The 24,646-nt window shown below is 46.2% G+C and overlaps 1 protein-coding gene across 8 annotated transcripts in view; it reads right to left on the bottom strand.

The window, feature by feature from the left end:
* Window positions 1-24,646, bottom strand: part of LOC106743841 (nuclear receptor coactivator 3-like) — a 124,062-nt gene that overhangs the window by 38,454 nt on the left and 60,962 nt on the right. For 5 of the 8 annotated variants that reach the window (XM_014618061.1, XM_014618059.1, XM_014618063.1 and 2 more), the window contains one exon: window positions 1,517-1,627. In XM_014618061.1, the coding sequence (XP_014473547.1) occupies window positions 1,517-1,627 (111 nt within the window). Of the gene's footprint in view, window positions 1-1,516; window positions 1,628-1,856; window positions 1,999-7,455; window positions 8,423-11,395; window positions 11,725-24,646 lie in introns of those variants that run through there. The other 3 variants (XM_014618064.1, XM_014618060.1, XM_014618065.1) reach the window with 3 other exon arrangements.

Consider the following 24,646-nt stretch of genomic DNA (forward strand, 5'->3'; position numbering starts at 1 on the left):
ATTTTAATATCCCAATACGGCCGTCTTACCAGTTACTATCTCCCCGCCGCGTGTGTGTACCCCTCGCGAACGTGCGTCGTGAACAGTCACGAGGTTAAAATCGCGACCGCGAGCGATGCGAGACCGCGGCGAGTTCGATGTTGCAAAAAAAAATGAAAAAAGAGATTAACGTCGCGCGAATTGCAAATAAATGCGAAGAGAGATCTCGTTTTATTCTCCCGAATGAACGGAGTATCGTCTGGAAAAGTCGCATCCCGCCATGAGTTTCTTATTGACACGTGCGACTTTCCTCACGTCGAGTCTACACAATAAGAAATTAAATAACATTTTTCTCTTACGAATATTTCTCTGAATTTAGAAGCAACAGTTGAGACACTCTTATGTTTGTTAATAACGGCGATAACGCGATTGTTATAGAAATAACGATTAAATTTTCCGGATGTGCAAACACAAATAAAGATACAATTCACGTAATAATTTCATAAAACTCCATTCGTATGCGACATTAAGCAAATATTGCTTTGACATTAAAGCCTGCTCAATCGGTGGCGAACGCTTAAAAACGCGCGCGTTTATGTTTGCCATTAATAATTCGATCGGAACGATAAGCTCTTTAGCAAATTGAACGGGAACGGATTACGGCATGGCTGCCGGCGTGTATGCATCGTCGAGCATTTAAATCAGGGGTTCCCAAACTTTTAAATCTCGCGCTTCGTTCGACATTTCGGGCAAGCTCCTTTAATGAAAACTCAACAAGGAATTAACATTACAATTCAGAACTGACGTTCTCCGTCTCGTCAAATCTCTCGAGTTAGCCCGAGCTTCGCGAAACAATTTCTTACTTTTCCCAACGCGCGTTATTTTGCGATGAATTATCAGCGCGCGACTAATATATTTTATGAGAATTTTTCCATTTCATTCGTGTTAGATTAAATCACGTTGATATCAGGAAAGTGGTCTGAATTTTTCTAAACGAAGAAAATAAACCCGAACATTCATGATGTGAAACTTCGAGTTCAATTTCGAACGTCACGCTTTTCCTCTTTTTCACTAATCAAGCAAGACCTCCAATCTGAGAACCAATGCCTTAAATTTCGATATTGCAGTTTCGATATTTACCTTTCGTTAGTTCGATAGTTATCGTGATTATTCTCATGAATAATGCCGTTAATTATTGATGCCTGCACGAATCGAAATTATGTAATAATAAAAGGTCGAGTTATATAATAAAGAAGTAATAAAGATGGGAGATTTGAGTGTATCGCGTGTTTTCATTATCTGTATATACGTAATAAACGCTATCGCTATTATAATTTCTGCCCTGTCGCGACACTTCCGATAAATGGAATCGAATGACGTAGATGCTCGGGATAGCTCCTCTCCGCTGACTACAGCGTCCGATGCCAAAACGAACGAGAGCGAAACGCGAGTACTTATCGCTCACCATGCCGTCCAAATTGCGGATCCGAGCTCATCGTATTTTGAAACGCGACAAACGACGGGAGATTGTACTCACATCTGCGACTGAGGCTTCGCATCGGATTTCTTTCTTTTCTTCGTAATGCTGCCAGTAATCGCACTCATTTTGACCCACAACTGCGGGTCTTGCAGTTCACACGGGCCAGGCCTGCAACACAAGAGCGAAATTCGTCATCACACACACGAACGTGTCGAAAGTAGGAATAATTAAGTACGATTTTAATAGTTTCAAGTGTACGAAGTTTCACGGCTTGTATTTACATCGTTTGTGAAATAAAATAATAGGTTTAAAGAAATTTGCATAGAAATCGGCTTACATTATTAATTTCTATTATATATGCTTATATGAGATTTGTAACAAAGTAACCGTGAAGTACCGGGTAAAGAAAAAAGTTTTCACTTCACCGCCTAGAGAGACTCCCTTGAAAGACGCTCGGGTTCGACACCATCTTCTGAACGTTGGCACCGAGATAACATTGATAGTGCAATAATCGATGTTCTCGGTATCAGATAGTGTCGAACGGAGAAAGGTCTCAGTATCGAGGAGGAGCAGCAGCTAGTAGTACCCCAAATATCTCTGTCGCGTGCAGCGCTCTCTCTCTCTCTCTCTCTCTCAGCTCCTACGGAGGATATTTTTCACGGAATTTGATCTCGTCGCGAAGGCGAATCATCTTCGAATGATCCGCTCCTGCTTAATTTGCTGCACGTGGATGAAAACCGCGCGTGCTGTCCCTTCCCCTCCCGGCCCCGTGCGTATCCAGATTCTTCGTCTCGTTATACGCACACACGTATAAACATACATACGCACATTCGTACAGACACGTACCGTGTCATCACTGATATTTCTCTCCTGCTTTTCATATTCCCGTGGCTCGTTTACCTCGAATCGATGAAAGCTCTTCCGAGACGGAGCACATTATGCTCGGCAAACGGAGCCGAGAAAAATGATTTTGCGAGCAGCGATTCCCCAGCATTATTGAGAGGAAATCGGCGAGTGTCGAATTGTCCGACGATGTCTGTCGCGATCGTTCAGATTTTGTATTCAAAGGACTCCATTGTGAACGGCATCATTGCGCGCTCTTCACACGATTTTTCCAAACGCCTTCCGGACCCTCGCGTATCGGAAACCTTCCTTATCCTCGTCTCTCTCTTTCCGCGTCAAAATCGGACTCATCGGCTGCCACCCGCTATAAATACGCGCGGCGCAAGAGCGACTCGAAATAAAGCCTCGGACTAACCGCGGCGTAATGTAGCGTGCGATTCCTTGAGATCGTTTTTTTCTGCCGTTCTCTCACTCTCTTATTCTCCTTCTCTCTCCGCCGGTCAGTTTATCATCACGGCGCGGCGAGGCTTCCCTTCGCCCTTTGTGTATGCCTTTTCGGTTCGTTTCCCCCGAATCGATAAAATTCCTTTATGGCGACACACGCCGGCAGCGTTATAATAAACCGGGGAATCGGCCGCTAACCAAGTGCCTAAAGATAACACCCGCGCGCGCAATAATAATAAATGCCGCGAAGCGCTACAGAAGGTATTATGTATGTGTGTGTACCGGAAGTTGGCCGGATTCGCGACTGCGCGTGCGTATTGTGCCTCCCGCGAGTCGTTAGGTCTCGAGTACACCGGCAATTAATTTCGTCAAAACGGCGAAGTATCTCCTGATCCGGGTGGTCACATTCCTCGAGGAATCCTTCGACACAGCCGCGCGCGATGCCTCGTCGTCGTTGAAGTTAACAAGCGCTCACTTCAGCTCGCTTTGTCTTATTACCCGCGACTGGAAGATCATAGTTAATTCTAGGACACACTGCGTACGCACATCGGAACGGAACAAACAGAGTCAAATAGTATCTCATATCAAGGCGCTCGTCTGAGATAATAGCTTACGCAGCTTTATATACGCGAGACGGCTTGTTTGCCCCGCTTTACACAATTGCGATACACGTAGATTCCGTTCGCGAGCGAATGTGATCGATCCCGCGTCGCGATCTCTCCTGCGAATTGCAAAATCTCGCGAGCTCTGACAAGAAGCGACGACGATTCGCTGAAGAAAGGATCTGATAACAACAATTACCGAGATTGCTTAAATAGTTCCAGCTAAATTGCTTGGTTACCGCAACCAAATCATTAAGTATACATATATTGTATACAGGGCGTATCTTAACTCTGCTGACAAACAGGATAGAACATTTTTAGTCCCTGTATAACTAAGTCTGGTAACTAAGTTTCAGTCGCACTATATGGACAGCTAATTCCTTTTTTACGTGTACGCACTCGAGCGAACGTGTTACTTCGCGGACTCCATCGTCGTCGTTGTCCGTTAATTTATCGGCCTGCCGATAACGTAATTAACGAGTTGTAAAGACTTGGGTTACTATATCTCATACGCATACACTCAACGACGCATCTTCGCACTTTGCGCTCCTTTGACGAATATAACAATGTTACGCTATTCTTATCGTCTCCGTTCGTTTATCTCGCTCGTTTAAAACGCGAGAGACGCAACAGCCGAAAAATTATTATTTTCTTATTTCTATTTTAATGCGATCGACGATAAAACGGCATACAGAGGGGACTGAATTTCGCAGAGACGAAGAGACGCAAAAAATTTCGCGAATTTCGTCCGTTTCATCGGTGCAACAAGCACCGCGTATACGGTGTGACAGCAGCTTTTGAAATCCCGCACAGCACGCGTGCGCTCGTGCACACGAAACGTATTTATTTTTCTTTAATGTCACACGGTACCTTCCCGGAATACTCGATTTGTACGCCACGCTTTAACGAAATTTAATTCACGGTTCGATCGCGAAGATAGATACACACACGTACTGCGTCGAATATTAAAAAATAACAAAGGCTGGGACACGAACAAACGGCAAAATAACGCCGAAATAACGTTAACTGTAAAATTGCGAAAAAGAAAAATATTTCCGTGTTTGCTCTCACCCCCCTTCTCTCTGGCCGACGGCCGGAGATACGGAGAACGCGTAATTTTATACCAAGAGGCGTGCATAGAATTATCAACGTCGGATCGCATCATCGATGCAGTACAGGCGCAAAAAAAAAGGAAAGAGAAAAAAACAAGGATAATATACGTCGCTGCACGCGACGTTACGTCTGAGTGACTGTTAAATTCGAAAAATCAACGATAACTTGCGCACAAGGCGATTCTTACGTCACTTCACAATCGGTTTCGGATTTCGGTACAACGCGACAAAAAAATCAGACGGGGGAATCGTAAATGTCCGTGCATAAAATATGGCAATTTAAAGCTCGTTAGCCGGTAAGCAACAACCGATTCAGCTGAGCGCATTTCGTACGTATACGTGCGTGTATATATACATGTATGGGCGCACATGTAAATAACGTGCGCATATGTAAGAGATAGTAGCATAGCCGTATCGCGCATGAAGAGTCGTTTCGACAAATTCAACATCGGGATACAATATATATATACAAAGACGATATGTCTCCGCTAATTATTGCAGACGGCCACGTTAAATTTTAATGGCGGATTCCTCGGTCGTCTTGCAATCGATTTTTCCCGAGTTGAAAATTATTCGGAAATCACCTTTCGGCATTATTTGTCGACGATCAAGCGAAGTCGCTTTAGAGAATCGCGAGGAGACTGAGGCGTTAGTAATTAGTAAATACTACACGCCCGAGACTCTGCTCGATCGCTTAATTAATGCAACACTCACTAATCCCTCAGTCAACCACGCGTACAATTTTTACGAGACTTCTTCACTCTAATCGAGAAATTAGCCGGGGCGGTTCGCGCGTGTAAACGTATCGCAGAAGTGGCTTAAAATCCCCGGCGAGTGCTACTGGTTTCTTAATGAGAATTTAATTACGAGCAATATCAAATTACACGTGTAACGATATCGATTTATCGGGAATTAATTTAGACGATTTTTAAAGTAATATCGTCGCGTGTAATTAATGTGAAATTATTATCTGCCACTCGTTAGGTCGTTAATACTACGAAATCGACACGTGCGAAAACTCGAATGTCAAATTCTCGAATATGAAATTTACGAGCGTTGCACGCCAATTCTTCTTCTTTTATTTCTCATGCAGTTAAGATAATTATATAGCACAATATCGTATTTTTTGCGACGCATCAAAGGGAGCAGTTTTAAGTTATGAATTTTATGCCGTTATATTTTCAAAACAAAATGGTCAATAATTGTGAAATTACCATTTAACGTCTGTATATTAGTTCTTAATGTGACAGTAGTTTCCATTAACATTCTAAATACGATTTAGAATAAATTAAAAATAAAAATAAAACATTAACTTCAAGGAACACACAAGAAACAGGTATAAAATGTTATTTTCAGCTATGAATATCTCAGTTTCTAAATAGTTAATCGCGCCAAAAATTAGACCATACTTAAATCTATCTAGCGCAAATTCCAATGAATTCTTAAAATATTCATTTCACGCTACAACTACCTTAAGGTCTTCTCTTTTCTCGCATGAGAAGCGAAGACGTATTTCAAATTCGATAAAACGCGCCGAATTCCGCGGTGACACACGGAGATAGCGTTATTATCTCGAGAAAACAAAGTCACAATGACGGTCGCCCTAATTCTCTTGACCCAGAATCGTCAAGAACGGCGTCCCGGCAGATCTATAACGTAAAAAAAGCTGGAAAGAAAAAAAATAGATCCGATCGAAACGGCGCGGGCGTATCGGAGACGAAAAATCGTGTCACCGGGCGCGAATTAAGAGAGAAGGAACGATTGGAAAAGCCGAGACAGAGCTGCCGTCTCGCCCACGAATGTGCCCGACGACGACGGTGCGTCCTCCTCACGCAGCGACGCGATTTCGCTATCTCCGAAGAATATATACACATAAAATATACATTCGCCCGAGGTGAGGCGCAATGTAACGTCGAGTGTTTTTTTTGCGACGTAGAGCGACGGGCAATCGTTCAACGAGTCGTTATGACGACGTCGTTTAAATTAACGAAGCGCCTATTAACGACCGACCGATCGATCAGTCGAAGAGCGCGCGGGGGAACGTCGCGCTCGAGACGACGCTATAATTCGGAAATTACGCGTCCGTCCGCCAGCGATCCGAAGGCGCGAGGGTCGATCGCAAAGCAGCGTGTCGTCCGGGACAAACGTTAAAAATAATGTCTCGCGCGCGCACGCTCGGCACGTTATAATTTCGTATTATTAGTGCCGCTCGAGCGACGTGCGGTCCCGCGTTCTTAAACGCGATAAACGCGCAATAATGCAACATTCGGGGACGTGGCGATGGATCGAAAGTTCGACCTTGAACCGCCTTGATAGAATAATCGGACATTTTGGTAGGAGCCGGGGACCGGCTCTCGACGTCACGCTGCTTCGCGAAACTCGACGGAGAGAGAACGACGACGTGCGAAGCACCGATCGGGAGAGAATTATCGGCCGGCAGTTTTTCGTTTCGAGTGGATATCCGTGAAAAGAGGAAGGGAAACGGAGAGAAAGGACGGAGGGGGGTGTTACGAAGAGAGAGAGGTGCGAAGTGGACGACAAATAATCCGTTCACGAAGACCATTTACGTGTTACGTCTTGACGGTAGCGCGCCCAGGTCTCCTCCGGAGGGGAGTTGTTAATTGTTATAGCAGTTCGTAAAGGTGTGTACTTTGTTACGGCACACCTTATTATACTCGTGTACTTTTTATCATGGTCTATTGTGAGCAGTCTTCTTGCGCGAAAAGTCGTGACGCAAAACTAAGTTAATTCGGAGGCTCGTTAAGATAATGTAACCGTGGGCGATAACGCTTCGATAAGGAGTCTCGCCTCAGGAAGAGGGGAATGAGCTTGTTATTTTTTTCTTTTTGAGTTTTTTTTTCCTTTTTGATTCGTCATTGTACCTTGCGAGTATTTGCTTTTACACGGAGGGTCGCGTTTTCTTTCGTTTGAAAAACACGTCGTCCTCTTGCGGCTGTCGCGACTAGAAAACCCGGCCGGAGGGCTTGAGGCTTACCGCGCGTTCCGCTTCTCCATCATCGGAGGAGATTTTCCTGCCTCCTCGATTTTACTCAACGAACAGACGCCGATTGACCCCGGCGTCACGATCGCGCGAGCGTCTCTTTAACGCCGAAAGCGTCCACAGGGCTCTCGATGTACTCGAGACTTCGTCGCAGCGATCTCCCTCGATGATCCATCTCATGGCTGCCTCGGGGATACCTGACATCCTTCACGAAGACCCTGGCATCGTGTCGACAGTCAGGCGCGAACTCTCCAAACTCATCCCGGATTCTCGTCACCTACACACTCGACGTAACAGCGGCTCGCTCGCGTTATCTTCTCGCGAGGACAAGAATCCGATCGAGACTCGCGATGTATCTTCCGGCGTACCGTCCGAGCGACCGCTCAAGATTCCAGATTTTTCCTCGTATCTTCGAAACGCGTCACGCACTCGTGTCTCCGATAAAACTCACTCGCTGGTCACGGCACGTGATTCGGAAAGAGAGAAAGGGAGAAAGAGCACACTGGAAAATTCTCTTCGAGGCTCGCTCCGAAATTCGCAGATCGGAGGAGAGAGATGGAGAAGACACTCGTAACGTACACACACTTTCGCCGGTCGATCCGCAGGAGAGGCTTCCTCTTAATTTCCGCACTAAACGCGCTCCTCGTTTTCCACTCGTCACTCGCACTTCGTCGACGCACTTTGTCCGCACTCTTCTCTCTCTCTCTCTGTCTCTTCGCCGCGAAGACGAAGGGGAGAAAGAAGAAGACCGTTCTATTCGCCGCTCTATCGGCGAGTGGCTCTCTTTCGCGAGAGCGAAAACTCACGCACGCACGCGCGAGCGAGCGAGCAAACGCTCGCTCTCTCTCTCTCTCTCTCTCCCTCGGTAGCCGCACGAGTCTAGTCGAGGCGCGGTGCCGAGACTCTCGCGCTTCTGCCGACGTCACCACTTATCGCGTAGGAAAGCACCTTGCATCACGAGCGGCGTGTATCCACGCAGCCGTCACCCAGTTGTCACGAAGCACCTCCTCCACCTCTACCACCACTCCACGTCCTCCTCGAGCTCCTCTTCGCCCCCCCGTCCCTCCCCTTCTTCTGCGTCTGTAGAGCTTATACTCTCTCTCCCTCCTCTTGATCGTTCGCGATCTTACTCGCTCTGCCTGCCTATCCCACGTTGCCTAGACCACTTCTCTCTCTTCTCTTCTCTCCCCTCCCGTTTGTCTACGGTGCCCACCAAACGAACAGCGTGTGTATGCGAAAATGCGCCTGTATATGTGCGGGCCGTTACTTACACGTACACGCGGACGCACCGGGGAACAGCGGCTCTGCAATCGACGCACGGTAGATGTGGCGAAATTTTTGTTTAACCCAGTTGGCCGCCGCGACGATTTTTCGACGAGCTTACTCTCGCGATCAGTCGTGTATCTCGCCTCGCGCGACCTTTCCTCCTTTTCGTAACGTAGCTTGGACGTTTTCTCCTTTTCGCGCGCGTAGCATCGATTGTATCCGTATCTCGCTCTTCCCCCATCCGGACACGTCTATCGCTCGAGAAGCTCGCGGCGTTCAAATTAAACGTCGTTTCGCAACGCGATATGACGCTCCTTTCAATCAAGCTGCCATCGCGTTCCCCTTCCCCGCCGGCCGAAAGAATTCGGAGCCGAGCTCGTGCCGTTTCGCCGAAAACACCGGGACTGACGCGAATTCGCGCGTGCCGGGCACCTTGTGCGTGACGCACACGTAGCCGCGCGAGTGAACGCCGCTCGGGCTGGCTATCGCCGTCTGTAACTACTGGCGCGCTCCGCGATGGTGGTGGTTGTCGCCTAGGCGGGTGAAAAGTGAACTCGCGCGCGCGTCTCGCAATTTGTCCGGAATTCAACCTCAATCATTCTTCGCCGTGCGAATCGATCCCCAAAGGGAACGAGACGCACGCAAATCTGTTTCTTTATCCGGTGCGAGATAGATTAGTTAAAATGTCGCGATGAGGATGTCAGCCGTGAAAGTCTCCCTTCAGATCCCAACGATGATGAAACATGCACGATGGAACGTTCCTAATCCTGTCCTAAAGTCTTTCTCATTTTTGTCAATGCATATGGCCCGCGTATTAGTTTCATAATTTTCTGAAATTTGACTCACCTGCCTGAGATACCAGATCTGAATTTAAAATTGGATCTAAATTTTTGAATAATCACAGTTGCAACTATATTAATTATATTATATGAAAAGATATGTATATATTAGACATGTAACTATATATGTATGAGATATATGTAACTGAAGAGGAAAAACGTATGCCATTTTGAAAAATTCGCAATAGATTAATGAGGAATTAATTAATCTGAGCGAATGTTTAATTCCTCATTAATTGTGAATTTAGCAAAATGGTATATGACTTTCCCGCTCAGCTTAATCCGTTTTATCTGCACACCATGACTGCGAATTTTCGGACATCTCGCACAATATATGAATCTACACATTATTACGTACATTATTACGTACATAATCATACAATATATTAAATAAATATAATTATATTATACATATAATTAACCAAGGAGAGAGATTTCCCCGCAGAGATGGGAACAGAAAACACAATCGATACTTTCAAGTATATCAAGCGAGGAAAATCCACAGAGAAATCATAGGGAGCGAAGGTGGTACCGAGGACGCGTCCGATAGTATCGTGATATCGCGTCGACCTTAGGACGAAGCACCGGTGCACGACGAGCGGGTTGGTTCGAATTTTGCGGCGGCAAAACGTGTAACCACGACAATATCCTTCGCGCTTCTACCCGCTTCGCAGATCAACCTTGCGCGCAGAGCAGCGCGGGCATCGCACGGAGGACGCTAAAGCGAAGCGCGCGCGCGTCCGGGCTATTCGACTCCTTCTCGCTTCCAATCGTCCTTGACACACTTCCACTCTCACCCGTCCCGCGCTCCGAATCGATGCGATCGCGGAAGTTACGCGCGCAATAGCCGCTCTTATCCCCCTCGTACAGGGTGTCCCAAAACCCGTCGCAGCACCACCAAGTGTGCCGCAAGCCAAGTTCCTGAAATCTTTATCTCGGAAGGCCGTTTATCTTCCGACAGTCCACCGACGAGTCAAGATCGGCATGCGCATAGATATGATAGGTATTCAACCCGACATTGGAAATTCCAAGCTCGGCAAAATCTGCTTCGTGAGAAGCCGGGCTGGTGGGCATCCATAAAGATGATCAAACTTCCCGCTGAAACCGAGGAAGATCCGTAACGACTGAACTGTCGAGAAGTTCTCGTTGCTCTGAAGAGCGATACACCTTCTACCCCCCCGAAAATAAAACACTCGTCACGGGATCCCGAGAGAAACGGTGTCATTCTTTACATTCAACATTTGACGCACACTCGCGCACTCCCAACAGCGTTCGCGATTCCGGCTTGATTTCACCCCCCCCCCCCCCCNNNCCCCCCCCCCCCCCCGCGAGGAGGAACGATCGATACTTTTCGCGAGTTACTAGCAAGACACGGAGGAGACACAATGACTTTTTTTTCCATTAGTCATACGTTTCGTACTTGAGCAAGGGAAGTTCGAGGAAGAAAGAGAGAGAGAGAGGAATGCGTACACGCAGCGCGACCTATGTGGCCTCTCGGCTACGGAGGAGACCGACGTTGAACGTGGAGCAACGGCGTTCTCGACGGAAATATCCGCGTTGCGCCAAACGCATATCTATAACGCACGTGTGCCCGACGTGCACACGTCTCTCGCATTGACGTCTCGGAGCGGCTAACGTTCCGTCCGTTACTTCGCACTTCGACTGCTATACAATTCGCCTTACAATACTTCTCTCTCTTCTACGCTACGCACTTCTTCCCACCCCCCCTTTCTCCTCTCTCTCTCTCTCTCTCCCTCCCTCATTCGCCCCGCGCGCAGATAACTTTCATTCAAACAGCGACACATCAAATAGAGAAGAAAAACAATCACCGTCTACTCTCAGCGTATTCGACGCTCCGTACTCCCGCGTTTCCGCGCCAGCCAGCATCGGCAACAGCATCATCATTATCATCATCAACATCATTATCATCATTATCTTCCAGTCGATCCTCCTCGCGCGGTTCGATCTCTCTGCACGCACGCACGCACGCACGGGGAGGGACACGCACGTAAGAGCGGAGACGACACTTTCGCGCCGCTTCCCGCGCGCTCTGCCACGGAAAGAGACGTCTTCGCCGGCGAAGAACAAGAAGAAGCGAGGAAGCGGACGACACCGACGCGGAGCGAACGCACGGCGCGACGACGCGGCGTGGCCCGCTCCTCCGACTTGGCGCGGCCGAGTATCGCTTGTGGGTCGAGACTCGTATATGCGGGACCTGTACCCCGCGTGTAATATAGGTCAGTGGGCCAGGGCGATCGCGGCAACGCGGACGTGCGCGCCGCGTCGTGCCGCGCGCGCAACGCGCGCGCGTTCGAGCCGCTGCTGCTCGCCCGCTCGCTCTCTGCTGACCGACCCCGTCGTCGTCGTCGCCACCTCCTCCTCCTCCACCTCTCTTCTCTCGGGCCTGCGATTTACCCGCCGCGCGGGAGCTTTCCATCGCTCGCCCCCCACGAGTAGCTCTTGTCGTCTTGCCGAAAGGGGAGTTTTGAACGTTTCACTCTTTGATGCCTTTTGTACCTCCTCAAGACGCACAGAGAAAAATGCATAGTCGTGACAGCTATAAAAACGAACTGTAAACTTAACTCGTATAAATATACGAGTTTCGTACGTAGAATTCACGTTAGATTGCGAATATGATAAAATTGCCGTTTCGGGAGTAAATGATCGCGCGGGAGATCGACGAATGAGAGCCCTCGCGGAGACGCCCACGATGGTGTGTCTTTTTCCGGGTGGCGTTACGGTTTCCTGAGAAAATAATTGATCGCGCCACCCCCTTTGGGCCACGTGATTATATACAGAGGATCGGGAATGGCCGAGCAACGTGCAGAGAGGGAGAGAGACCCTCCCGAGCCGCGTTCGTACATAGCTGCCGAGTTACGTTCCATATCGAAAGAGAGGGCGATACTTTTATATGCGCGCGTATATAAAACCTTTCCATACTCTCTCTGTGATATCCCGATGAATATTGATGTCACGTGATACCATCTCCATAAGCATCGAGATATTGCTCCTTCCCGCCAAAACTATCTTTTGCTTTTCGACGCTTTTCGAACGCCGCAGCTATATCAATGCTGTACTCTCCCCCGAGTTAATATCGGAGGATTTTTATCCAGCTCCCGTTTACATTTCGTAAAATTTCCCTAAGTGCACATCTCTCTCTCTCTCTCTCTCTCTCGTTCTAACCTGACTCGCAGAAATGTACGGAAAGGAAGAATCAGCTCCCATAACTGAAAACTAGCCGTAATGCAACTGAAATTTAGTTATCAGACCTAGCTTTTAACTATGAGATCTAATTCTTATGACTGCGGTCGTACACGGAAAAATAAAAGAAAGAATTAGCCGCCACAATTGAACATTAACGTGCGGTAACAAAATTTCAGTTGTATCATACGGATAGCTGATTTTTAGCCGTGGGATTTAATTCTTTTCTTTCCGCGCGAGTCTATAATAAATTACTGACTATCAGCGACCCACACACAGTTTCTCCGCGGTAATTGCAGAAAATTCAAAGTGCGCTACGCGCGCACGTATAAAAATATATTATTGGAGGTGAGGCGCAAGCAAGCCTCATTAGAGTCTCTGATCGATAAGCTGACTAGCGTAAAAAGTATAGTCGAAGGTTAATTCTAAGGGATTTCTCGCACGACTTGCATTTTATTCTTACCTCGCTCGCGCGCGCCGTACAGTCTTTCCCTCGAATTCACGATGTTCCGTACCGTTAATGAGCGATAGCCGCGCCAGCGAGCGAACGAACGGATAAATAAGGAAACAAAAGCGGCATATTTACCGCGTCGAGTCGCAAAATGTAAAAGACGAGAACTGTACGTTCGAAAAACACGGGAAAAAGCGGGTTAATACCGGGCGCCTCGTACGCGCTCCTAATGCCGCGAATGCCGTTTTGTTTTTAATAATGTCCCACTCCGCGCGCACTTTGTCCGCCGAGAAACCGCGGAAAATTTAATTTCGTCGTCTCGGCGGAATAAATGAAAGACATGAATAGCAAGTGGCCAGCATTCGAACGACTCAAGTATTTCCAGCGGTGAGAAGCCTCTCGGACGGGAGAGCGACGTCGCTATCGTAATCCGAAAGAAAGGCAGAGAAAGAGAGAACCGAAATGCGCAATATCGCACATAACACCCACGCAAACGTGAAATTAATATCGATAACCGAAACGGCGCCGAGTCGCATAAAGTACGCCTCGTTGTCGCCGTTTCCTCGCGCGCGCCGGCGAATAAAAATACGCGGGCATAAATTTCGCGGCGAGAGAGAAAGAGAGGAACGAAGGCAGAGACGTCGTTTAATATCGGCACGTCTGTATTTCTCGCGACGACACTTCTGGGACACCGCGTACAACGACGCGAAGATTCGCGCGCGCAGCCACGACACACACTCGCACTTTCACGGGCGAACACCTGTTCAACGCGGCGATCAAACACAGTGAGATACCGCGCATCAATCGCGAGGATCGACTTATCCGCGAGGTGACACGCGCGCCGTTTTTATCGCTCGCTATTTGCGCGCAGGGAAACGTACGAGTGGTCGTCCCGCGTGAACTTTGTGAAGTTTCGTGGATGCACGGAACGAGTCGTCGTTTCAAATTATTACATTTATTATTCGCTTAGTGAAATAAATGTATAGAAAAGACATTTTCTTGCATAAATTTATGACAGACTCCTTTGATGCGCCACTAGACACTTAGCGCTGGAACCTTTATGAAACTGGAATTTTTATGCAAACGATATTACGCAAAGCAAAAGATACTAAGAACGATAGCGCACTAATAAGTAGAGCGTCATGGAGAAGCTGCGAGAAATTTCTGAAGGGACCGTTTTCTATAATCGTCTTTTCCTTGAAAAATCTGTTGCACTACTTTGCCAAACGTTTGCTTTCCATCTACAATTCGCGAGTTATGCTCGAGGAGAGACACGGTGGTGCTCGTTAACGTCGCGTGCGCTTGCAGTACTAGAATTCCTGAAATTGCCGGGAGCGAAATATCCTCTTGTCGCGTTGGGAAAATTTCTTTCTCGGGATAAGCTTTCCGTTCTTAGAAAAAAAGATATTTCTACACGAGGATCAGAACACGCGTTCGTAAATCTCGAAGTGGGACAAAAGTGTCCCTCGCGTTAAAGGGCGCGCGATGCGGCGAGAATGAAGTACACACCGTTACTCGCGTGTCGGGTTACTTCGTAATCCCGACAAGTTTCACGCTCGAATTGACGTGGCACGGGCGCGCGAAGTTAGGCGTTAATCTACTCGCGAATCGGAGTCAGTGGCAACCCGTAGAAGGCGATCGCACATTTAAATTGGTCGAGGTCTCTCGGTTACGCTCGAGTAGTAACACACTTCCCCGGCTCGGGTATGCAGCTGTAAACTGTTCTGCAGACGCGGGCTTTGCAGCCACGGCCATCGACCAGAAGTTCCCTCCACTTGCGTATACAAGGTGTCGCGGAATCAGCGACCTTTGGCAGTTCCAACCGCGGATTCTACCCCCGATCGAATTCCAGTCGGCTTTCTTCTCGGCTGAAACGTCGAGAAATCGACCGTTCTTGCCGCATAGACACAGTTGCTTCTTAACGTTTCTTACTGTTTTATTTCGGAATCTGTTTCATTCGGGATCAGGACGATAGTTTTCACACGATTTCTTGCAAGAAATCAATGTCAAGGTCTTTGGGGGATAAATTGCGCAATTAAAATGCACCATTGCGAATTTAAAGCGGCCGAATTTAGATATTTATTGGATACTTTTTCATTTAGACATTTATTGGATATTTTCCACGGATAAAAGTTTGATTGAGTTTACTACGGACGGTAGACAAAGCAAACGCGTGAAGAGAACAGAATTTTAGATTCTTACAACCCAAATCTGGTCTTATAATTAAAAATGCTGTTCACGATTTTATTAAAAAAAAAAAATCAAAGTCGGATTATCCAAAAATTTCAATTCCGGATTCATCGGAGAATTCGCGTACGGAAGGAGCACCCGGTAAGCCCGAGGCGCTCCGATCTTCCTACGGAGTTCAGGTTCACACTCCGCGTTGCCCTCCTTTATCACCGGCGCGAGAGGGGAAAGGACCCTAAAATGCCGCGCATTTTTTTCAGCCTTCCTGCGTCGCGGTTGATTCATACCATCCGAGAAATAGAAAGTACGCTCGTGGACACACACAAGGCGAACGGAGAACCGCTCGGCTAGTGGCGGGCAAATATCAACGCTATTCTTAGTTTTATTTATCGCAATTGCGCGATATCGCTGTTGCGCAATGTTTATGCAAGGAACAAGGATCGCGCGAGCGGACCGACCGTAATTTCATAGGGATCCTTCTCGCGCCTTCCCTTTTTCGTACGCGCGCGAATTGCGTCCGTTGCGTAACGCCAATCGGATTGTGCGAGATGCTATTTCGCGTCCTTTGTGCGCGAGTCAAGAGGATCGAGCCCGCTCGTGATCGTGCCCGTTTTTATCCGCTGTGTAACTAACCTTCTGTTAATAAAGGAATAAAACGACCTATGAGGTAACGATCTCTTCTCGTAACACAGCGATATTAGAAAATACAATTTATTGAAATTTAAACAAGACGGTGAAAGATAAATTCAATACTGAACCATGAGCCAGGAACGCGGATGTTTAAGCGCCATTAAATATTAATAATGTCAACTTATTAATATAATCGATGGAAATCTCCCTGCTATGAATAATTTATCACACATCCGAAATACTTAAAAAATTGCTAGATATCCGAGAATTTCCTAATATCTAACATCTCAGACCGAGTCTTCTCACCGCCACGTGGATGCAGAATTTTTCAGACGCGCTCCGTGCAACGGAAGAAAGTCTTTCGCGCTGGCATACATATCTCGCGGACAACGGTACATCCTGATTTTCTCGTTCGCCGGCGCGCGAGCGCATTCCCGACGGACGTCGGCCGAAGGATCTCCCGCTGATCGAGGAACGATGATAATTTTGAAAGTGAATTCTCAGTTACCGCGGGTGAAAGCAGTCACCGTCACCGCCGACGTCGATGTGCCGGCACAAACGTGACACGGTGACCAAATTCAGTCCTAAGCCTGAAAGCTTCGTCCCCGGCCGCGGGAAAATCACCCACCGGGAAACACGCGTCATCGTTACGGGGGACACACCTCGATTCCCAAGGGGATCGCTTCGTCGCTCCCAAGCAATGAAATGCGTGGCCGAGGTTAAAAGTCTCTCTCTCTCTCTCTCTCTCTCGTTCTGTCAGCCACGATGATGCGGTCATTTCGGAAAGAGAAAGTCCTCGATTGTCGTGAGACGAACGCGAAGATTAGAACGTTGCATTTGCAATTTGAGGTAGTTCGTACCGTCAAAACATTTTCTTAGTTCTTTTAAATTTTAACCGCATATTGATGGGAACACTATCTACACGTCCGTAAAGTTAGAAAACATTCGGAAACTGAGATATTTATAACTGAAATATATGAAATACATTTACAACTGGAAGTGACACCTTTTATACCGTTTCTTGAGACTAATGTCCTATTTTTAATCTCTTCTAAGACACACATTAAAAATTTTAATGAGAAACTAATGTGATACCAAGGACTATTATAGAGACATTGTACAAAAATTTCGAAGAGAGGAAACTAACAAGGCTCTATAGATATTCAATAAAAGTTCTAAAATGAAAAAGGTCAATAAGAGCCAAAGCACGGCTATTATAGCGCAATATTACAAGATATTGTGCGAGTAACATCAGTTACTTTGGCTATGTATAATGCAAGACAGATTTCCATCTAGATAGAATACCATTCAAATCAATAATGATTTTTTCTGATAAGGGTCCTTTTCTATCTTCTCATATGTAGTATTGTCCGACAATTGACTATTCATCTTCTGTAAATAAACGTCTTTATCGATGGCTACCGTAACATTAGCCTTGTCAGCTTTACAAAAAGAAATTTGAGAATTTTTTATCATTTTGAACATATAACCAAGAAATTTATGATTTACAATATAACGCTCGCGAGAGGTAATATACATATATACATATTTAAATATTAATACCACTTAAATATCACTTTCTATTATGTACGCATCTCTAAAAACATAACTGACATATGAATGAAACGTTAAAAAGAGATAAATAATGCCCCCATGTTTGTAAAGTTGTCTATATATTTGTCTCAAATTAATTAACGTTTACTACTTAGATAGTTAAATGTTATACGAAAATCTTTTGTTCAGTAAATAATTAACTTATTAATACCACCACTGAAAATCGGAGCAAATGCCTTTGAGGAATCGTCCGTCTTCTTTCTCGGTCTCGCGCTCCCAGACGCGAATTAGAAATCGCGTGCGCTTATCGCTAGCAAAAACAGAACGATTTAAGGACCGCACGAGAGAAATATCGGCCGGTATTCCCCCCTCCCCCGCCGTGCTCGCTCGCCGCTAAGCGTGGCGAACGCGGTCCGATTCCCAGTTTTGTTTTCCCAACGCGAAGATCGCGGTCAATGTCAATGCGAGATGAGAATCGGAATAGGCACATTCAACCGTTGAACCGCGCGGCGAGAATACGAGCTCCGACATATCTCACCACCCACTTGATTCGGTGATGGTCGTCGAAACGCTTCGCTACTACTTCAATGGTAACTAATGGATTTTTAATTTCGATTCGAACACTCGAGAGAGAGAGAGTGATAAAGAGGAATAAAAAAAGAACAAAAGCAAAATACGACAATATCCTTCTCGACCCAATACAGACGCGCGATCAATTTTGGTTTGCATATTTATTTATACAAGAATACGCTTCCCTTTTATTTCCTCTGCGCGGCGCCTTATCGAGTGAACGAAAGAGATACAACAACCTCGGACAACTGAAAGTTAAAATATTGATGTTCCGCTCTTTTGCGACTTAAAAATCTGCTCGGCTCGAATGATCCGCCGCCTGTCGCGCGTTCTTCTGCCCTTTTATTAGGGATTCAGATCGCGTGCCCTTTGCATCGAAGAGAGCTCGCTCGCATGCCCACCGATAAAACCCGTCGATACGCCGCGGCGATTGCGCAACGGATTTAATTCCCGACGAAATAATCCCGGAATACGAAACTACCCGCCGCCGGCCGGAGCGATCGTTCTCTTTTCTCTCTCTCTCTTTTTTTTTCTTCTCTTCTCCCGTTCCTCGACCGGATTGCAACGTCGCGTCGATTTTGCAACGGCTCAGGAGCGCCCGCGGACTTCTTTTACGGGGACGTGTGTCTTAATGCTCACGCGAAAACTCGCCTCGGTTCCGCGCGTATAATTGAATTTATTTTCGGCCTTCCAAATCGACGACGCGGGACATTAAACGAGATTTATGCTAATTACGTCCGACTTGTGTTGGCGTTTCAATTATTCTGAGCGGCGATGATATTGCTTAAATTTTGTTCTTCACGTGATGTTGTCTCCTAGATCTCGTCGTAATTATACTTCACTCGAGCGTCAGTCCTTCCTTCACGAAATTTTGCTTAAATAAACACCATTTCTCCAAGTGCAGCGTTTAGTCCACTTGTTGTTTTAACTATTTGTTTAAACCAACTTGGAAAGGCTATTTTTTAGACCGAAAAATTATCTAATTCCTGTAATGAATTATCAGTCGTTATCAGTTCAACGATTGCGATTTGATCAGCAACTACAATGTATCAACGGAATATATTGTTGCACCAATGCGTAATTTGCTCAGTGGACATAAAATTTTTTTTTAACGAGGATGACTGCCGATTTTGTAGATCCGACCGCTTTTTTCTCAGCGTAATTATCTGGGGAGCATCGGCTCGATGACGACCAGACGATGCCGATGGCTCTCGTTGCGACTCATTTATATGTCTCTAAAACCCGTCGAAAGTGTATTCTCGAAGGATCAAAGCGCGAGCTTTGGAAGTGGCTCTCGGCACCGGTCATCTTTTTTTTAATAGATATACGGTGCGACACGGGGACACGCTTCCTAACGAAAATGGATTCTGCCGTTCAATATCTGTTGGCTCGCGAATAAGATGACGAAGATAGATCGCGTAGTCGTAAGTCTCAAAAGGACTCGCCCGGCGAAATTGAAAGTAGAGCATGGCGGGACACGTGTTCACACGTCGCGATCAATCAAGCGGAGATTTCAACGACGATACCATGCCGCTTCGGTTATTTTCACGCCGCGAAATTGACTTCGAGGGGTAAGCCTTGTGATCTATGGAGAAAAACGAAGGAAAAGAGAGAAAAAAAATAGAACCGCACGAATCCAAGAAAAGCTGGTCGGAAGAACGTTCCTCGTCGAACTCGACCCGTACAAGCTCACACAGCTTACCGTTCCTTCGCAGAGGAAATTTCTCGGGATCTAATTGGGATCCAATCTGATTTCCAAAAATAACTATGGATTCTAATTGGAAATAAGAAGAATATGATATTTTTAGCGGAACTATGTGGAATTTCTTCATGTAAGCGAGTTTTATCTTCATATAAGATTATATATTTTTGTTTACGCAGGGTGTTTCAGAAGAAGGTCACTAACTTCATTCGAAGTTCATTTTTCTAATCTAATAATTTTTTTAATAAAGCGTTCTTACCAAAAGTCTGTATTATAAATAAAAAGGTTTATAATTTGGAGAGGAAGCATTTCCGGACTCGCATTCTTCATCCTTATAGTGAGTAGAATACGCTTTTCAAGTTTAGCTATCTATTTCTGAAACATTCTGTATATAAGAATATATGAGTCTTGAATCGAGGCAAATTATTTTCCGTGTAGTGGGATAATTTATCGCGGGACGATTTTGGATATTCTAATCTGAATTTATGTTGTATCCTTTGAAAATCTGGAGAAATTTCGGCGCGAAGGCCGTGGCGAGCAGAGCAACGAGAGTCCCGTTTGATCGATGAGCGATTTCCGAACGTCCACTTTCGCGACGTATCCCGAGGGACGAATCCCCCCCGGACCAGAAAAGAAAGCTCTCTTTTCCCCTCAACTCGTAGGACCATTCGTTCCGAGCGCGGACGCGCCGACAAATTTAATAGCTCGCCGTCAGCTACTTCGCGTCAAACGCGAAAAGGGTTCAGGAGATCAACAGGTCCCCCCTCTCGTGACAAATGGATCGCGCTTCGCGACGCTGCGCCTTAATAGAGCTACTCTCATGGCGCACTTTGCCGCGCGAACTTCCACGCCGCGTCCTATCCGAGTACTCCCCGACACGGAGAACTTGCCCGAAAGTATAATCGCGTATCTCAAAGTATAATGCGTCCCCGTCGTCCCATCGTCGACCCTCGTAATTCCAAACCGATTTCCTCGTTTGCCGCTGCTCCCCCCCCCCCTCTTCTACCTTTCGTAAAAGTGCCGTCGCGAGTCTGACGCACGTCAAGCCGCGATAATTTCATTAACGGGAAGAAATCTCGGGTAAGAGAGAGAGAGAGAGAGAGAGAGAAATCGCGAGAAAATCTCCGCCGCAATGAAGAATGACCGTTGCATCGTAAATATCCCGATCTCGACCTGGTTTCCCTTCTTCGTCGTCGACGACGGTGAAACACGGAACAGAATGGAAGAAGAAAGAGAAGGTAAGTGGGAAGAACGAGGGTGGAATTCACGGAATGATATTTAATACCTGCTGGTCGGGCTCGATGGGCGCAAGATGAGATATGCTAATGGTAAACACGACGAGGGGGAGAAACGCGTGCGCGCGACGTTACCATGTCGACGGGCGCGACGCCCGCGCGTTGCCGCCGATGTGACGTAACCCCGCGTCTTTGCGTCACGGAGCGTTAGAGGGGGAAGGGCGAAGACGGCGTTGATGGTAGTGGTGAGGGCGCAGTATCTGGAGGGATAACGACTGGAGAGGGGAAGGCGGGAAGATGGCACGTCACGGAGGAACAGTGGTTTAGGCCCGCGCTTGTAGGGCACCGATTGCTTACGTAATCAACGGAGATAGCGGATCGATTGGTTTTTTAGTGACGGTGAAAAAAAGACCCAACCGGAGGATTCCGGGATAGGCACACCGCGACGTGGAGAGCGCGCGAAGGGACGGCGCCGTTCGTCGTGTTACCACTCGAGTCGAAGTAGTAAATTCTGCGTTAACTCTCCTGTAGTCCAAAGAACCGCAATAGAAGACTTTCGAACGTCTAATGTAGAACAAAATTGGACTTAAACTCGGCCACTTTTCGAGTCCACGAATGCGCGTATTTCCACTCGGCGCGAGAAACTGATAAACAATGAACGGCGGATACGTAATCGACGGGATCGCTTGATTTATTAACCGAGAGTGCGCGTCGTGTCCAGAGCCGCGCAACTCTAGACTCTAGACTCTCTTTAACATTCTGCAGTCGATGTGTCCATGCTCGAATCGATACGCTCTCGATGTTTCTCTTCGTCTTCCTCGGCAGGGGAAGCTTTCGTTTGCCGATCACTGCGAGCGCCGGCTTTCGCGGATAATCGTTAGGTGTGTGAATTAATTCGATGCTTTCGTCACCAAAAGTCAAGATTTATCTATTTTCATTTCATTCCATTTTTTTTCCATAAATATATTTATTTATCAATGGAGGAGGTGTGCAATTTTAATTATCGAAATAACACTTCCGTTATTACCGATGACCTTGCACCATCTATCGGACAGCTGTCGAGAATCTCATCGCGATAGAAACTTGAGAGTTTGTCTTTGATTTTTTTTGCAAACACTCTCAGTTTCCCTTCTAAAAATTGACGTGTCATACGATATCTCGAGTATATCGAAATATTAAAGCCTCTCTTCCGCGATGCTGATTGGCTGTCTCGAAACTTCGATCTCGACTCGAGTCGTTGATTTCTTTGGCCCATATTCCGAACTATTTTTTATTGAAGTGTCTCTAAAAGTGACAGAGAAGTTAAAATTTGAAACGCTTTTATCGGTAAAAGGAAGTTCAGAATACAGACCTTCGACTCGCTGTCATCACGCAAGTTACGCAAGTTTCGACAGTAACACATTATTTTTTTCGTCAACAAACTTTCTCGCGCTTATTTATGCTCCGCGAAACAAACATTCGTTCGTTCATACGCGAACGGTGAATCTTGCGAAGTGAGAAGAAGCGAACGCGAGCGGAAACCACAAGACTTCGGCGTTTCGGCGAAACGCAAACGAGTCGCGCAAGTGTAATTAACCCTACCGGGAATCGCGAGGGAAGCCGCCACGGGAGAGCGACAAGAGAGAATTCCGCTGCGCATGAATATCATTAAGTCGATACATTGAGGAGACGGTCGCAGAAAAGCCCGGCGAGACGATTCCGCGTGTCGTGACGCGCGAGGCAATTTCCCTTGAATCGCGATGCACTCGCGCGTGACGAGGATGATTGTCGCGCGGCGGTTTGAGCGATATTTAATTACACGAGAGCGAGTTAGCGCGGTGCGACGACCGTGGCGATTATTATCCTACTTAACGACGTGGCTCCGCGAAGAGCGAAGACGGCCGTCGATATGCGCGTGGGCAGCAGGTAACGTCGACGACGATCACAATAACCCGCATAGGAAATTTCTTGTGATCTAATTGGAATCTAATCCGATTTCTCAAAGTAATTATAGATTCAGATTCGAAGTGTAATGTTTTAAACGTGCGATTCTAAATGGGAAACACTGATTCTATTTGGTCATCTCAACGTTCTCCCGCGGGATTTCTTTCGGTTTCCGTTTAAACCTCACACGTAAAAAGCATGAAATGAAAATAGTACACATAACTCCATAGCATATAGTGATACATAAAGGCTAGCATAATGCTTTTAGTCCAACTTAACCCAATCTATAAGATTTACTGGGATTAGAGTTATCGGAATTTTTCCATCACATGTGCATAATGTCTATAAATTTGCGCATCATGAATGTGAGGATTACAATGTAAAGAAAATAGTGATAAGATTTCACGTATTATATCTTCCTTATTATATGATTTCTGATGTTTGACGTTTGGTATCGCGATCAGATAACACCTATTTTGGAACAACTTTGGGTATTATTTTAATCGGAATCTATGTTGTAAATGGGAAAAGCTGGGGAAAATTTTTATGCAGGAAGCGAAGAGATAACGCGAAGTGAAAGACACGAACAGTGTTTCGTCACGTCATCGGACGCTTGTTGCTGTGGACGCTCTCGAATTCGACTATTGATCAGTATGTCAGCTGCCATCAGTGACAGTGATGACACGCCGAAACGATGCGTCTATTTATACAGGGTGTCCGATAATTATCTCGGAATCCGTGCAAGTAGAACAAATTGAACTGAACAGGAAAATCATATGCCATTTTGCAAAAATTGCAATAGTTAATGAGAAATGAATTAATCTGTATGAGCTAATGATCGCACGGAAACAGTAAGTCAGACTCTGTACAAAGGAAAACGGCTTACCTCTGAAGATGTCCTAGCAACGATTTCTAGATGCGGAATAAGCGGTGAGCGGCATATGACAAGGCTGCACGTAGGAAAGAAACACGCCTCTCGTTATCAGTTGATGCCCATCGTTGTTAGATCTTCAGAAGTAACGCCATACTTTTTACTTTATATAGAGTCCAGCCTACTGTTTCCCGTGCGATTATTAGCTTATACAGATTAATTAATTCCTCATTAATTATTGCGATTTTGACAAAATGATATATGATGATTTTCTCACTCAGTTTAATCCGTTCTACCCGCACACTACGGATCCCGAGATAATTATCAGGCATCTTGTATACCTGAAAACATGTTGATCATCAGACTGAATCACGCGCGAAGGTCCACCGGACCCAAAATTTCCGTATGTCACATCAATAATATTTTGTTGTTTCCTGTATTCAATATCCTTCTAAATATTCCGTAAAATCATTTTCCTAGTCAGACAAATAAAATAGTCATCTGCAGAAGAATAATGGGACCTAAACGAAAACTACACATGGCTGACGCGGCAGTCAACATATGTCAAACTATCTGTTTATACAATTTTAAACGAGAGACCTGACTTTAAACTTCCGTACACGATACCTCCTTTTTATCTCAATCTTCTAATCGACGCCGGAATTTTATCTCCGTCTCTTCCACATCGAACCCCGATCGAGAAATCCGATATATCTCTCTCTCGTCCCCACGGATGATTCACGGGATTCTTTTCAC

This window comes from Dinoponera quadriceps, unplaced genomic scaffold (assembly GCF_001313825.1).
Source record: "Dinoponera quadriceps isolate SergipeBrazil2010 unplaced genomic scaffold, ASM131382v1 scaffold1153, whole genome shotgun sequence".
Classification (NCBI taxonomy): Eukaryota; Metazoa; Arthropoda; class Insecta; order Hymenoptera; family Formicidae; genus Dinoponera; species Dinoponera quadriceps.